Source organism: Sycon ciliatum, chromosome 3 (genome assembly GCF_964019385.1).
Source record: "Sycon ciliatum chromosome 3, ocSycCili1.1, whole genome shotgun sequence".
Classification (NCBI taxonomy): Eukaryota; Metazoa; Porifera; class Calcarea; order Leucosolenida; family Sycettidae; genus Sycon; species Sycon ciliatum.
The window spans coordinates 28,880,103-28,897,700 of NC_088645.1; the positions used below are offsets into that span (position 1 = coordinate 28,880,103).

At 47.0% G+C, this 17,598-nt stretch overlaps 1 protein-coding gene across 1 annotated transcript in view; it reads right to left on the bottom strand.

Moving 5' to 3' along the window:
* Positions 1–17,598, bottom strand: part of LOC135812977 (neurogenic locus notch homolog protein 1-like) — a 73,237-nt gene that overhangs the window by 29,669 nt on the left and 25,970 nt on the right. The window contains exons 3-6 of the mRNA XM_065326196.1: positions 13,951–14,307; positions 6,723–6,905; positions 2,225–2,347; positions 295–411 (exon numbers count right to left, since the gene is read on the bottom strand). Of these exons, the coding sequence (XP_065182268.1) occupies positions 295–411; positions 2,225–2,347; positions 6,723–6,905; positions 13,951–14,307 (780 nt within the window). The remainder of the gene's footprint in view (positions 1–294; positions 412–2,224; positions 2,348–6,722; positions 6,906–13,950; positions 14,308–17,598) is intronic.

Genomic DNA, 17,598 nt, shown 5'->3' on the forward strand with positions numbered 1-17,598 from the left:
GCATTCACAACAGGCAGGAGGAGTTCAGAATAAACTGTTTCAATTTTGCAGGAGTCAATACATGTAAGTAATTACCCAAATCAAGGAACATGGCAAATATTCCATTTTGCTCAGAGTTGATTCCTTTAATCACCTGGTGAATCTCATTTACTGCCCATGACAGTTCTGTCCAGAGACTCTCAATATTGGGGATAGTTGGAAAAAGTCAAAATTGGAGTAAAATACACATTGAACGAGGGATCACTGCTTCTCAGAACAGAGAAGCGGATCCAAACTGCTAACCAGTGTACTAACCAGTGCAAGAAGGTGCAGTTCCATTAAATCCCGTTTGGCATTCACATTTGTAACTCCCAACTGTGTCAGTGCAACTGGTACTCTTGTCTTTGCACAGAGTCAAGCATTCATTGATATCTGCGAAAGGAAAAAAACATGGGGTATTTACAAGAAACAAGAAAAAAGTAAGAGGCTACTCATGATGTGTGCAATGTGTTGAGGCTGTCAGAAGGCTACATCTCTTAGTTATCATGCACTTGTGACTTTTGTGTCTTGCACCTTTTTGTGCACATTTTCAAAAAAAGAAATCACACCTACCTCCTCCGTTAATAAACAAAACTTCGTGATGGATTTCTCAGGGATTGGTTTGTGCACAAACTGCCATGAGAAGAGTCGCGATCACTTTCTCATGCCATGAAAGAGGTATGATGCAAGGAAAGCGACCTTTCACGACAAGTCGAGCGGAACCCATGGCTGTACTGTGGCAACAAAGGTAATGGCAGCCATGGCAAGCGAAACTGTAATACCACTTCTCTGAAGGGAGAATGCGCTGCACGCTTGGCCTCCCTGCTACTCTAGCACTGAGTTCGAGAATGATAGAGAGCAATGGAACGGAGCAACGAGCCTACACAATGAGCGAGTGAACAAGCAGCTGCTCTGATAGCATGGCGCAATGAAATAATTCTGAATTCAAGTTCTTGTTCAACCTGCGCAAAGCCCAGATTCGAATGCTGATGACCATGCATTTTTTCAGAAACCTGCAGTCCGATGAGAGTCTCGTGGCTAAGGAAAGTCGACTAGACTTGCTAGCCGCTCCCGTTCTGTGCTGGTAGGAGTATCCATTGTAATCAGTTTGGCTGTGCATTTACTCCCACGTTTCGCAGAGCTCTGGAGATTGGAGATGAAACCAAGAGTCGGAATTTTTTTACGGCTCTCTGGCGGAAATAAGTAATCGCCACCGCAGTGGATCAAGCAGCCTGAAAGACAATTTGAATGACAATAACATCACCAAAGTTAAGCGGAGTGTGATCAAAGAAGCCGAGGAAAGGCTGAAACTAGCTGAGCATAGAGTCAAGAGAGATCACGACTTGCGTGCAGCAGATGACGACAGTGATGCAGGGTCAAAAATAAATCGAGTGAAAGCGACGCAAACTGAACTCTCTGCTCATTCTGCCAACAGTTTTTATTATAAAGACGCAATGCATGAGCTGAACTACCATCATCCAGTGATTTGCAGTCAATACAAACTGTTCTTGAACTGTTCTAACTTATAAGTGTTTTCATATCCAATAAAATCTATCACGAAGTTTTTGTTAACGGACGAAGTAATTCAAGGTCATTCATAGATGGGTAACTATTCAAGAGAGTCCACTATTTTTTCAATGCGGGTACATTTACATCATACAGTTGAACATCGATTATCCGACCACCTCGGGGCAGACAACTGTCAGGCGGTGTTCAGATAAGGCAAATGTTCCGGATAAGAAAAAACTGTCACTTACACACTTTCAGTGGTTATTACTCTAGCCGCACGACCTTTTTACTTTTTACTTTTCAAAATTTTCGTATTTTTTGAATGGCTCACTACATGCACAGTGCGTACTCTACGGCACGTGCGCCCAAAAAAACTGTTACGGATAATCGAATGGTCGGATAGTCGATGTGCGGATAATCAATGTTCAACTGTACCGCATAAAACAATTCAGGCGAGGAAAACAGAGCTTTTAGGTTCATTGTAAAATTATCACGACTCCACAAAAACAGCAACAAGAACTGCGAAACCACCAGTACATTGACAAGGACAACAACATTACCAGGAGAACACCAAACTTGCACATGCGCCTGGGGGGGGGGGGGGGGTTGCACTATTAAAGAGACGGGTTGCGCTGTCGTTTGCAATTAGAAGATCATGGCCATAATATTTCAAGTACCCCAGTCTACCAGTACATACTTTGACATTCATTTGTATCTCGGTTATAAGAATATCCAGGAAGGCATCCACAGTCAAATCTATTCTCCAGATTTTGACATGTTGCATTGGCAGGACATGGACTAGGTGAGCATTCATCAATATCTGAAAAGATGAACCACAGAAATACAGGCACACACATTGCACTTGCATAATGTCATATACACACACATCTGAACTTGAGCATTTCTGCACTTGACACAGCTCTTGGACGTGTGTTGTGATAGTACAGGGGCGTCGGAAGGCATTTTAGTGTGCTACGGTCAGCCATCTGAAAGCACAATTTACTCGTGGGGGAGGAGTGGCTCAGCCGAAAAGTTTGGAAATTTAGAGTCCAAATTTTTCCATTTTATTGATTTACGGGATACTTTGGGCAAATAGTGGTACGGTCAATACCGTAGTGACCGTACCGTGTGCGACGCCCCTGTAGTATTCTATTCTCTAGCTCTGGTCTCTGTTTTGTCACCTTTGAAGTGACAACCGTTTGGTTTCATGCTTGTCTCCCCTTCAAGTTCCTTACTAAGTTTGAACAAAACTTTAGAAAAGTAACATGCGGAATGAACTCGGATGGAGAGCTTCTAAGCTCTTTTTAACCGCACCGTGTTGGATACCTCTGTATTGGCTGGGGCTCCTTCGATTTGGAATATGCTCAACCTGGTTTTTTCACCCCCCCCCCCCCCCCATAAAACAGGTATGCCTGGAATTTCATTAAATTCGTAGTTTTGATCTTGCTTTTGACCCTGTTTTTGGGAGTTACATGTAAAAATGTAAATGCAATGGATAAGGGCAAGGCCCAGTAGTGCTGAATTCCTTAGAGACATTTCCTAAATTATAAACATTTGTTAAGGTCTGCTTTCAAAGGAAGATCATTTGCGAATCAGGTTTGCTCAAATTGTGTGAAATACGCTAAATGCACGCAATTGCAACTGAAAGATCGCTCAAAAGAGAAGAAAAGAAAAGCATAGTGTTCAAAAGCTGGATTCGTGCCCGGGACTCATCGTACAAGAGACAGGAATTATGACCCAACTGACTAACAATGTGTTTACACGCCAGACAGCACCAAAAACCATTATTTGTTCGCTGACGTCTGTAAGACGTCATCACCGTTCAATATGTGTGTGCGTGTGTGTGTGCGTGTGTGTGTGTGTGTGTGTGTGTGCGTTACGTCATCTGGACCACACCCGCAATCACGAACACCATGCGCGGTCTGTGGCCGGTCACTGTCGAAGAGTGGTATGGCCCGACACAAGTGCAAAGAGGAGCGCAGCAAGCCGATCGCAGATCAGATTGGGAGCAGGATATGCGTGTAACAGATGGTTCAAGAACACTGGATCATGGAGGCCTCCCTGTCCATTAGTGTCGACCGGACGACGATCGCTCTACAGGCCCTGTGGTGGGCCCTTCTGTGTCTGCGCCTAACTCGGTTGCGGCAGTACCAGTGCCGGCGAGGACTCAGCTAACACTACCCTGCTGCCAGGCTCATTGCAGCGCATGTGGCAGATGCTGCCGATCAAAGAGGGGCTTCCAACTCCACAGCTGCGCAAAGTATACCCGAACTCTCGTTGGCCACTAGTCTGCGGAGCGTGCTGCGTACCGTATTCAACTGACCTACCCCATGTCTGTCGGCCCCTCGTATGAGGGGACATGTGACCGTTTTACGGCAATGTTCAGGACAGGACAGGGTTGTAGCCCGAACCCGTTTGTGAGCCTCTGCTGGTACCTTGTCACAAGTTGTGCCGAGTGTGGCCGTCTCTTCTCCAGGAGTGGTTTGGCTCGTCACAAATGCCTCGGTGAGCGCCGCAAACCTGTATTAGAACAGAGAGACAGCCGACAATATTCTGCCTGCCAGTGCTGGTGGTCCACAAGTGCCCCATCTCCCAGACGCTCCCCATGACATCATATCAGGCTCCGTGCCGAGCAGCGGTGTCCACCAATGCTGCTCAGACGACTCCTCTACTGCTGCGTGTCCGGCTCACCCTCTCATGTTGCAAGGCCCACTGTGGGGCCTTTAGTCGGTGCTGCCGCTCTACTCGTGGCTTCCAAATCCATAGCTGCCAGAGATGACTCTCTCGTCGTGCAAATCGAACATGGTCCTTGACCCCTCTGCCACCTCTCCGCCGTCGCTCGTCGTTCCATGTTGTCGGCCCTGCAAAGGTAAACGTGACCGTAATGGCTGTGTTTACCAGGACTAGGACCAGGTGTGTTGTAGTTAAAGTGTGTGTGTGTGTGTGTGTGTGTGTACGTGTGTGCATGTGTGTGCATGTGTGTGCGTGCGTGTGTGTGTGTGCGTGTGTGTGTGGGGGGGGGGGGGGCAACCTGTTGGAAGGCTACATTCTTGCCAAAGCATTTTCTCCACAATCCAGTGTGTCGTTACTATAACAGCTTTCATGTCTGAGGTTGTTGGTATTTCTCTTGGCTCTGGATTCCCAGTACTCAGCAGCCGAGGCTCAGGCGCGTAGGCAGGGGGGTGCTTTGGGTGCCAAAGCACCCCCCTCGACCATGGGCATGGGTCTGGCTTGGCAATGGCATGCATTGTATGATCAAACAACCGCGACTGCCCTCAGCCCAGATTGGGTGCATGCTACGTAGATCTGCGAGTACTGCATTGTACTACACATGGCTGCACTTTTCCGTTGCAGTCAGTGTGCAAGTATTAGTTACTCCATGAACAAAGACAAGTGGTCTCAAATAATGCGCTACTTGTGGTGCATGTTGCTGCGAAGGTAGAAGGTCTGAAAACACCAACAAAATCAGCGAAGCGCTTGCCAAGGAAAGAAGGTGCGGAACTGCTTGCCCTACCCCGCTGGAAGGTCGTTACAGTGTACTTGAAAAATGCTAGCTTGCCTTCATCCCCTGCCACCTGGAGGCATGGATCGCTTGAAAACGAAGTTTCTTGACCTGAATTTGAACGCGCGTCTTCTTCAGCGTATTGTTGAGTGCTGAAGGGTCAGACCGCCTGCCTAAAACTCTGATGAAGACGTCGACCCTAGCTGCAAGTGCAGCAAAGCGGGAGGCCACAAACTAAAGCTTGGTCCGTCGACAATGCTCTGCCTCAATTTCTAGCTGATTTCTTTGCCCCTCGAGTGGACAAAATAAATTCGAAAAATTGCTCTGGGAAACAACAATTTTTTAATGACTCGGAGGAAGTAGATTCTTGGAATGTCAAGCTGGAGACATTCAAAATACATAAATAATTCAAGGTGTACACCGCACTAGCATGCATACAATATGCATACATGTAAAAGATTCCTCAAGAGAACGTTTTTGGAAGAAAATTATGGGCACCCCCCTTGACCATGATCCTGGCTACGCCCCTGAGGCTGGTTGGTAAAGTAACTCCAATTTCACTGCAACGTACCAGTGCATCTAGTGTCTGCTTCTATCAAAGCAGCGTGCTGTTTATACTGGTTACCCCAGCAAGTGTAGGGTGTGCATAGGTAACTGTCTTGGCCGTCCTATTCCGATGTACTCCGTGTGGTGTAGACCCGGTGTGCATTGGGGGGGGGGGGGGGGGGGGGGGGTCGATTCACATGGCTTCGATTCACATGGCTTCGCCAGTTGTGTGGATTAGACAGTTATCTGGCGCTTGTCTTGATCTGTTTCAGTCAGAATCAGAGCCGCCATCATTGCTATAAAGAGAAAACCTGTGGGTGCACATCCAGTGCATTTGCAGATTTGAGTGCTTCTCTTGCGACGGGCGTGTACATGGTATGTCGTGTGTGTGTGTGTGTGTGTGTGTGTGTGTGTGTGTGTGTGTGTGTGTGTGTGTGTGTGTGTGTGTGTGTGTGCTACTCCAAATAGCTGTATGGTGTAGACCAGGCTGTAGACCAGGCTGAATAGTGACGGTCAATTCTTCAGCCTTGCAAGCTGTTGAATGGTGTAATCCCAGCACAAGTTGCTATGGCTTCTGCCGTAGCATTGCTATCATCGCCTCCGGCGATGGGCGTCAAAGGTCAAAGGTGTGTGTGTGTGTGTATGTGTGTGTGTGTGTTTATGTGTGTGTGTGTAAGTGTGTGTGTGTATGTGCATGTGTGTATGTATGTATGTATGTATGTGTGTGTGTGTGTGTGTGTGTGTGTGTGTGTGTGTGTGTGTGTGTTTGTGTGTGTGTGTGTGTTGTTGTTGTTGTTGGTGAGTTCTTTTCCATCAGTATGGCAGCTTGTTTTGATTTCCTTCTTTTTTTCTATTCATCCTGCTGCATCTCCCTCTTCTGTTTTGCGCCACTGCCCCTCGCCTTGCGCTCAGTTCTCTGAGTGGAGGGCGGCGTGACCCCACTGGGGTAGCTGATTGATAGAATAAGTAGTAGTAGGGTGTGTGTGTGCGCGTGTGTGTGTGTGTGTTTGCGTGTGTGTGTATGTTTGTGTGTGCATGTATGTGTATGTTTGTGTGTGTGCAGGGGGGGGGGGGGCACTTGTTGGTAATCTAGACCTGATGGTGTTCCAGAGGTGCAAAGGACATGTATATTACCGTACATACATACCTGTACAAGTCGGAAGAGTTGTCCACATTCCATTATCTTGACATGTTATTGTGTCAATGGAACTTGTACTAGTATCCTTAGTAAAGCCGGCACGACATGAAATTCCCAGAACAGTTCCAGAGACATTGGAGAATGTAGCATTGAAATCATAAACATGAGAGGGATCGAACAGGGGACAGGGTGCTGAAATCACAAGAAAGAGAATTGTTCACTTTATATTGGCTTCAGAAGAAAGGTACTTAAGCCATTGTGCAGGACTACCGCAAAATCAACGTTTGATCTGAGGAATTTTCAAATACTGTATAGCAGGAAATTTTCGGACGGAATTTATTTTCGTACGATTTCGTACACGGCCTCTTTTGTACTAAAATTAATTCCGTACTAAAATTTGTTCAGGTGAAATTATGTACACTATACATGCGTACTGAATGCAAACACATGTATTTAGCATGCAGCAGTAAAAAATTATGGCTCCCGTCGAAAAAAAAAATTAGCATGCAGCACTGTACGAAAATATAATCCGTACGAAATGTCGAAATTCGGCTTTGTCCGAAAATATTTCCGTCCGAAAATTTCCTGCTATACAGTATATGGGATCAAGCGGTGCTGAGGCTTCTCTTTTTCATTGAAATCACAGAGCAGAATTATCTCACTCTGTTCCTCTATCCCTTTGGGTGCTAAAAATACATCACAAAAATAAATCTGATAAGCTCAATTGACTATGCACAAACTGTACCCTTACCACACAGTGACTGCACACTTCTATTTTCATTATTCTATTGGCTTGGAGAGACTCCCATCATAGGTGTCCGTTTACCTCGGGAGAATCCGCAAATAAATACGAGAGAGCTTGGAAGCTCAGGGCCCTACGCTATGCTTTTTTTGCCTTGATGACCTAGACAAAAAAAGCATAGGGATGTTATAAATTCTGTAAAAAAATCTCTTTTTTTAAGACATAACCTGGGATTCGAACCCGCACTATCGCGCACCCTGCATGCATCCCCCGATACACTTCGCAACAATACTAATTCTTCCAAGTTGCTTCACATTGTGATCTTGCATTTGAAAGTCCTATTTGAATATGCATTGTGGCCTGCCGTCTTTGATGGTACGGTACGGTAAGGGATAGGTACGGGACAGGTACGATCGAGGGTAATACGACACCGTCTCCCGTACCGTACTATCAAACACAGCTGGCCACATACAGCTGCCCGCAACATTCAAATAGGGCTTTCAAACGAAAGATCATAACCTGAAGCAACTTGGAAGAATGGGTATGGATGCGAAGTGTATGGGGGAATGCATGTAGGGCGATAGTGCGGGCTCGAATCCCAGGATATGCCTGAAAAAATAGGAGAATTGAAAAATTTATAATATCTCTATGCTTTTTTGCCGTCAGATACGGGATAGCGCCAGGCGTGACACAAACAAACAAACACACAAATACCAAATTAAAGCTGTGTGGACCCTGGCTAGCGCCAGACGTTACTGAAGTAACGTCTTCTGCATAGCTACGGGAATAATTGAATTTAAAGTAATTTGTGGCACTCGTGGTATCAGTGCTACATGTAGGGATGCAGCAGATGTGGTGTGAGTGGAGAGATGGGAACGTAAAGTGTAGAATCAGTTGCGTCATGATCATGACTAAACATGACAGCAAGAGTATTATAACTCCCCAAGAGTGTGCACCTCTGCGTATGGGGTCTCCGACGGCGAAGACTCACATAACATGTCTAAGGTACGTTAGTACCACGTACCAACGAAGGATAGCGTGCGCGCAATCCAAACATCATGCTGTGTTTGCATACGCGCAGTAAGTTTATGTCGCATTGAGTGCTTTTTTTATTACTCCGCTGCTCGCAATTTCATGTTATCAACTGGTCTTGTCATCGTCCTGTAACGGACTTAGCTTGTGCACATTTTCGCTGCGCTCACCTTCCCATCATTGGTTCTACCATGTTAACCCTTTGTGGACGGACTGTACGAGTTTCGATCTAATAAGATCGAAACTTCGTAACTTCGTAACTCCATCGTTTCTTGAGCAAATTCCACAATCGAAGGGTCTACGTGGTAGCGGGAACTCCAAGATGTCCAATGCAACAATCGCTGAAGAGTTACAATGTCGGACGCCAGAGATATCGCACGCCGTATTCTTACCTCGGCAAATTCAAATTTTTGATCGATCACCTTGAACATTCTAAGCTGTATTCCCAATTGGCGCATGGACGCGGTACGCTTGCGGCTCATGCTTGCCCAAATGCGCGCTCAAGCTTTCACAAAAAAAAACAGCTATCCCAGTCGTATTTAGCGCGTGCGACACCTTCGAGAACTAATATTTTGACCCCGCCAGTCAAATTGACTGGAATGTACGCTGATACGCGCCTGATACGCGCTGAAAATTGCAACATGTTGGAATTTCCATTTCGGCGCGTTTCCGTACGCATGGCGCCCCAAAAGCCCGCAAAAATTCGTACAAACGCGTGGTTTCAAGCATACACGCGCCAGTTGTGAACACAGCTTTAAGCTGGACGGCTGTTGGTTTGTATACTGGAGGTGTGGGCTAGGCCTCAGTTCGTTGAATGTCTCAGTAGCTTGTCAGTTTGTGCCCTGTTATCGTACTTTCTGACTGCTTGACTGTTAGAGTCGTGGATAGTAGCTTCTCGTTTCCATGTGATTTCTTCTATTTTTGTCTATTCATATTTTACTGGGGAATTCCCAAGAGGCGGCAACGCCTTTTTACAGGAATAGATTGATGGATGAGTGAAACTCAACTGGTGAACGAGACAGGCGGCGAGCCAGTGGAAGTGTGTTCCACCAGGCAGCGAGAAAATCAGCAGCTGCACTGAAGCCATATCGGGTGTTAGCAGGGGGCAGAAACTTGGCCACGGGTGGACTTGGCCACGCGTGGTGGCTGCAATGTGGGCACCATGGGCGAGCAAGGTAAAGTGATCTCCCAGAAGAGGACTAGCACGCCCATTCAGGCAGCGGTAAACAAATGCATGAGAAAGCTGGACATTGTGCAGGAGGGGAAGATGCAATACCAAGAAGGTTACTTAGATGAGGTGTAATAAAATTCAGTCTCTGTTTTCGTACCAATCCAATCCTGCCAGTTATGACTTGCTGCTTGTATACTGGTATGAGTGCATTTCTGTTATAACAAACTTCGGTTATAAAGTACAAACTATCCTGCACAATGTAGTTTGTTATATCAGGACTCCACTGTAACTGTTCGCAACTGTGAATCTCGCTTTGCCCTTGGTGGCAAGTTTGCGTCATTCCTTCATGGCAAGTTTGCTTTGGCCATTGGTGGGCAGGTTATTAGTCTCTATAGCCGCTTGTCTGCCCTAGGTTGGGCAGTATGTTTTAACTCTCGGTGGGTAAGTTGTTGGCCTCAGCGGCTGTTCATGCAGCCTCAGTGGGCAGATTGCCAGCCGTGGCAGACATTTACAAGCCCTTGATAGCCAGTATGCTAGCAGTCCACGTCATAAAGGGTCATTTAGCCCTCAGAGCTGTGGGCTAGCCCTCGGTGGCCCATTTGTGAGCAGTATGATTATATTTAAGCTCAACTATTGTCTACTTCTTCCTTGGAAATGGTCTATCATCACATACTATCATATTATACATGCAGACTACAAACTGCATTAACCTTTTGAGCACGCGTGACGTTCTGACACGTGATGACCACTGCCACTTTGACACGCGTGGTTAAGCATATTCCTTAACTTTTTTATCCGAAAATAAATCATCTCAACTCCCAACCCAACATGTCAATTGATTGTGAGTGTATGCGTATGGATACGATGTTGTAGATGCACGCGGGGGGAATGGGAACGTTTCCATTCATATTAATTTCATGTGCATGAGTGCAGGAGTGTATGTATGTGTGTGTGTATGTGTATGTGTATGTGTGTGTGTGTGTGCACCGATGTGTCCAACCGCATAGCTGCTGCATCTAAGGCCTTTGGCAGCCTCTACTCGTCAGTTTTTCGGAACACTTCACTAACATCCAAGACGAAACAACACACGTACACATGCTGTGTGTTGTCGGTGCTGTTGTACGGGGCTGAGAACTGGACACTGTTGCGTGCCAACATACGTCGCCTTGAACAATTCCACAACCGCTGCGTTCGTGTCATTCTCGGCATCTCGCGTTCCAAACAGTGGGAGGACCACCTGTCATCTGCCTCGCTGCATAGAATGTGCGCTACAGAGCCAGTTGCTGACATGGTTGCCCGTCGACGGCTGCAGTGGCTTGGCCACATTGCCAGGATGGACGATCACCAGCTTCCAAAGGCAGTGTTGTTCTCGTGGCTCCATACTCCACGCCCTGCTCATGGCCCCAGGCTTGGATGGCGTGATGTGGTACGCGATGACCTCAAGGCGTTCGGTCTATACACCGGTTGGTACGACCTCGCAGCTGAACGTGGCGAGTGGATCCAGTCCATCTCGGATGCTATGGTTGCACGGCGCTTGCCTTGAAACGACAGCCAAGTCAGTGTGTTGTGCGATCTGTGAGCGACTCTTTGCCAGTGAAAGCGGACTTCGGTGGCACAAATGCAGGGAAGAGCGACTGAAGCCGATCCATGAACAGGCCGGTGCTGTGTTGTGTGAAACGTGCCATCGTTTGTTTGCTAGCCGAGGTGGATTTGCTGTGCACAGCTGCCCTCCCAGTCTTGGTGACGCTCCAGTTCCAGAGATTGTTGCACCTCGCCCACCTGATTGCAGCCAATGTCATTACCACTGCCACACCTGTGACCGCTGTTTCCGGAGCAAAGCTGGGCACCGCCGGCACAACTGCAACTCCAACCGCAGAACATGCAGCTCTGGCTCCGAGCGCCGCACCATCCCGTGCCCGACCTGCTCTCGGAGGTTCACACGTCTCCAGTACCTGGCTCAACACAAATGCAAGAAGTAACTCTGCCCTTCTTGCCTCTTTGAGGCACTGCATCACCTTCAGGTGGCAGTTTCACGGTTTCAAGGTATGTGTGTGTATGTGTGTGTGTATGTGTGTGTGTGTCACGGCTGTTCCAGCACAGCCACTTATAAATATGGCGTCGTTCGGTGCGATTTATGTAACATTGTACGAATCGTGCAAATACGGGATGAGTTTGCGTTTTTAGAAGAAACTCATGTCGCTCCTCACGTGGTATCACGATTTGGGAAGCGATTCCAAGAGAAATTATGTGAAAGCGCTCGAGCGAGATACTCGACTTTTAGGTAATTTGAGAGAGAAGAAGGGTGGAAAGGCGTCCTGGCCTGCCCAGTTAGCTATCTTTCCGCTTCAAACTTGCTCAAAACTACTCCTGATAGTCCAGAGATCGACCGCCCCTGTGATTATCGGCCTCTGCTTGGCGTGCGCGCGTGTACAATATTCAAATTGGACATTTCGTACTCGTTCAACGCACAATTTCCAGCTCACTTGGCCGGCTGCTGTCTTCTTCTACAATATCCCACATGCCAACTAAGCAATTTACAGCAGGAAGCAGCCTTCTAGACTGAACAGCAACTAAAGGGCCACGCCATTTGTCTGCCGAATCAAGAGAAAACAGGTTCCTGACCCGCCTCGCGAACTTAGAAGTTCATGCGCGAACAACAACGATACTCAGGGAAGACAACCAGAGGATAGTCCTCTACCAGGGAAAATTGCCATCTAGCCTGGGAAAAATCCAGGAAAGGCTTCTCGGGGCCGAGTTTGACAGCGACGACACAAGGAGTACTTCAGAGTGAAGCGAAACTTGCACGACGCAGAACAAATGTCTCTTGAAGGAAAGGCAGGCATGTGAGGTACGAGCGGAAAGCTTAAAACAAGACGCACGTGATCAGCGTGTTCCCAAGGCTGTCCGGGCCAGCCACCAAAAACCACGGGAAACCATGGCCTACTGGGGTTCTGGCGATTTGAAAATTCAAATTTTCTTGCCATTGAAGCCCGATCGAGACTTTCGGCGGCCATATTGTAAAGTGGCGTGAAATCGCACAAAAAAACAGCCGTTGTGTGTATGTGTGTGTGTGTGTGTGTGTGTATGTGTGTTTGTGTGTATGTGTGTGTATGTGTGTGTATGTGTGTGTATGTGTGTGTATGTGTGTGTATGTGTGTGCATGCGCGTGTGTGCATGTTTGTATGCGTGCGTGCTTGGATGCACGCGTGCGTGTGCATGCGTGCGTGCTTGGATGCACGCGTGCGTGTGCACGCGTGTGTGTACATGTGTGCGTGCATGCTTGGATGCACGCGTGCGTGTGCACACGTGTGTGTACATGTGTGTGTGTGTGTGTGTGTGCGCGCATGCATGCGCGCGCGTGTGTGTGTGTGTATGTTTGTGTCTGTATGTGTGTGTGTGTGTGTAAGTGTGTGTGAGTGGGTGTGCGTGCATGCACGTGTGTGTGTGTGTGTGTGTGTGTGTGTGTGTGTGTGTGTGTGTGAGTGTGTGTGCGCGCGCGTGCGTGTGTGTATGTGTGTGTGTGTGTGTGTGTGTGCGTGTGTATGTGTGTGTGAGTGTGTGTGTGTGCGTGTGTGTGTGTGTGTGTGTGTGTGTGTGTGTGTGTGTGTGTGTGTGTGTGTGTGTGTGTGTGTGTGTGTGTGCATGCGCGCGCGTGTGTGTGTGTGTATGTTTGTGTCTGTATGTGTGTGTGTGTGTGTAAGTGTGTGTGAGTGGGTGTGCGTGCATGCACGTGTGTGTGTGTGTGTGTGTGTGTGTGTGTGTGTGTGTGTGTGTGTGTGAGTGTGTGTGCGCGCGCGTGCGTGTGTGTATGTGTGTGTGTGTGTGTGTGTGTGCGTGTGTATGTGTGTGTGAGTGTGTGTGTGTGTGTGTGTGTGTGTGTGTGTGTGTGTGTGTGTGTGTGTGTGTGTGTGTGTGTGTGTGTGTGTGTGTGTGTGTGTGTGTGTGTGTGTGTGTGTGTGTGTGTGTGTGTGTGTGTGTGTGTGTGTGTGTGTGTGTGTGTGTGTGTGTGTGTGTGTGTGTGTGTGTGTGTGTGTGTGTGTGTGTGTGTGTGTGTGTGTGTGTGTGTGTGTGTGTGTGTGTGTGTGTGTGTGTGTGTGTGTGTGTGTGTGTGTGTGTGTGTGTGTGTGTGTGTGTGTGTGTGTGTGTGTGTGTGTGTGTGTGTGTGTGTGTGTGTGTGTACGGATGTTTGCTCGCAGGTCTGGCCGTGAACCCGGGGACCTGGGCTACGCGTTGTTATCCTTGCTAAATTACACAAGTACATTATACACTTGTAGAGATAACTTAGTTCTTACCGCCTACAGGGATAGTTCTTGTGTGTGACGTAGTCTTGGCAGTAGCATTACACTCTGCTTGTACTGCTGAAACCTGAGCAATAGTACATGTGAATGGTGGTTGGTTGATATCCACAGTACAGGTAATATTGATGGACTGGCCAGGTGTGTAGGTACTCCCATCTAGTGATGCTGTTCGTGTCTTTGTACACACACCAGCAGTACAATTATTGGTAGCAGTGCCTGTCAATACGACACTGTTGACCATTAGTTTCACTGTAGGTTCTGGGTATCCCTGACCTATACAACTGATTGGGTGCACAGTGTTGCTGTTGTCCACATAATCCGATGTGTTGAATGACAGTATGGTAGGTGGAACTGTGCATAGCAGAGACACATACAGTGACAGAGAAATGATCGAAGACTTTGAAGTACTATGATCACGTGGTTGATCCTTTTCAAGCTTTGGTACAACTTGATCACCAGACAAAGTTGAGGGTAGAAAAGAGTTGATTATTGTTCAATGTCACATACTAAAGTTGACAGTAGAAAAGAGTTGATTATTGTTCAATGTCACATACTAAAGTTGACGGTAGAAAAGAGTTAATTATTGTTTAATGTCACATACAGACTAAAGTTGAGGGTAGAGAAGAGTTGATTATTGTTCAATTCCCGTAGCTATGCAATAGACGTTACTTCAGTAACGTTTGCCGCTAGCCAGGGTCCACACAGCTTTAATTCAGTGTTTGTTTGTTTGATTGTTTGTGCCGTCGGCATGCCTGGCGCTATCCTGTACCTACGGTATTTCCCCGAATATAAGTCGCACCTTTTTACACTAAAATTCAACGGTAAAAAAAGGGTGCGACCGTGACTTACTACTGAAGTCAATATATCGAATCAATATCGCTCGAACCTGAAAATGGGGGTGCGACTTATTATCGATTGCAGCTTATAATCGGGGAAATACGGTATACCATACCGCACCATACCATCAAAGACAGCTGGCCACAAAATTCAAATAGGGCTTTCAAGTGCAAGACCATAACATGAAGCAACTTGGATGAATGAGTATGTATGCAAAGTGTATCGGGGGAACGCATGCAGGTCGCTAGTGCGGTTTGAATCCCAGGTTACAGTATGTCTTGAAAAAAATAATAATAATAATTTATAACATCCCTTTGCTTTTTTAGCCTAGGTCATTTAGGACTTAGGTGGTAGACGACAATTATGTATCCAATCAATGGAAAAACATTTCCTTCAGCTCTAATAACATGCATGATGAGCTAGGCAAAAAGCATAGCATAGGGCCCTGAACTTCCAAGCTCTCTCGTGTCACATACAGACTAAAGTTGACGGTATGCTAACCTTGACGGAAACAGCGCTGGCGGTGCTGACTAGGTCAAGAAATAAACACGTCCAAGAACTACCATGTTACAATGGCGACCAGCACGGTCAGGAGACATTACCGGTATGTCAGCTACAATACAATAATTATAATCACACTCGATGCGAAAATAAATTACACCCTCGAACGCCGCGTTTGTCAAAGGGACAGGGAAGTGATTCATTCTCCGAAGTTGGAAAGTGTTTGGACTGATGCTCCTTGATGCCAGAATATTTCGCAGCTGTTCACTGACCTGACTCACTTCACCAAACGACTTATGAGCGTTTCGTTCTACAAGTGTTCTGGGGCAGAAACAAGAATTGCGCCCGCAACGAAAGGACGAAAGTCTCTCGCAAACTAAAGTCATGTTGCCACAAAGAATATCCCGCAAGCCCTTTCTTCTGCTTCGAGTGTTGTAGCTCTCCAGTCCACTGGCAGATCGTTCCATCCCACCGAACAAAAAAAAAGGATCTGCTTCTCACTCCAAAAAAAACTCGTGACTGTCCGGGCCGGCCATGTACATATACATATCACATGTATCGCATATAGCTCACTTTTGCTGGACACGATGAACATGTTAGCACAGCGGCTGGTGCTAGAACGTACAGCATGCTTGTACTTCGGATTTTGGGAATTTTCGAGGTGAATGGCTTCCTTTATGTCTACATGCGATGTACAGAAAATACCAAAACATCCATATGAGATATTAATTGTCATTTGGGTATTTGGAGCTGTAGAACGCTGAAACGTGCCCTGTTGGCCACCCCCCCCCCCCTTTTCACGGGGTACACTCCCAACCGCGCTATGACGCCGTCGGTCTGAGTTCAGTGGCCAGTACTGCAAGAGCAATAGCCCAAACGTTAAGCTTGATGTGACAGGTCCCATTCGAATAGTTCATTGAAAAAAGGCTCAGCCTAGAAATCTCGAGTAAACCTCCACATGAGGCTCTGTATTTAATAAACTATTTATCCCATTTGGACTATGCATTGCAGGAAATGATTGCTAGACCCAGCTGGTCCATTTTTGCAGTGGTTACGTTGATTATAGTGCGTGTACTCATGAAATGGTGCTGGCATCGGTCATTCCGCCGGATTTTAATGTTCACAAAATTACGTGTGTGTGAGTGTGCATGCGCGTGGGTGTGTGTGTGTGTGTGAGTGTGCATGCGCGTAGGTGCGTGCGTGTGTGTGTGCATGTGTGCGTGTGTGTTTGCATATCTGTATGCAGTGTTGTTTCCATGATTTGGCGGGGGGGGGGGGGGGGGGGGGTGATGACATCATATTACTGTCCCACATACATGCCACGAAGCTATCCAACATATGTATTTAATCCAGACGTATGTCAGTTACTACAATCATCCCTGATATCAGTTACTACAATCATCACTGATATCAGTTACTACACACATCACTGATATCAGTTACTACAATCCTCACTGATATCAGTTACTGCAATCACCCCTGATATCAGTCTTATTACTGTACTACATCCGTGCACAAAATATATTTTGGAGCATATCATGCTGTTCTTCATCATGTTCTGGCTGTACACTGAGGACAGGTACTTCCGCATCTGGCAGAATGTTAGTCTGCTCCGAAATGGACTTGCAACGACGCGATCACTCCCACTAGAGCCTTTGGATATTCCTTGAAATACAATAAAAACACTGACCTCCAAATTTTACAATTTTTTCACCTGCTCTCCATTGATAGCTCCTAAAGAGCACAATCCATTGGCACAGATTTTCAGACCTAGCACTGACATCCCTCCATGTTCAAGCCCAATGTCGACTATTTAGTCTTGCGCCTCACTGACAGGCTTTCCAGGCCGGAAAAATTCCGGCATAGTGCCACGGTGTGCGAGCCACCCAGGAGCCAAAAAATGCATCTTCATTTTTTTCACATTTTCTTGCAGATTCTGCCCGTGCGCGGGATCCAAACCTAAAAAAAAACGGAAGCAGCCATGGGTGGTGGGATAGGGCCCCTCAACGTGGCCCTGAAATCTGCCACAACGGCAACGACATGCGCGTTCTCTCGCAGACTCCCAGAGACCGAAGTCAATTTTTCAATTTGTTCAGGTTTAGGGCATGCTACGAGGTCGTACCTTTGATACAATATCTAGTGCTGGGGACCTCCACAGCAAGCCATTTCCACAGCACTGCACACCAAATCCAGGATACTCTCAAAAACCGGCTAAGACTACCACTCACGTTCCACTACTGCCTAGTACTGAATCCTACCTGACTTCTTGACACGACTCAAACTTGCCAAAGTCACTAAATCAAC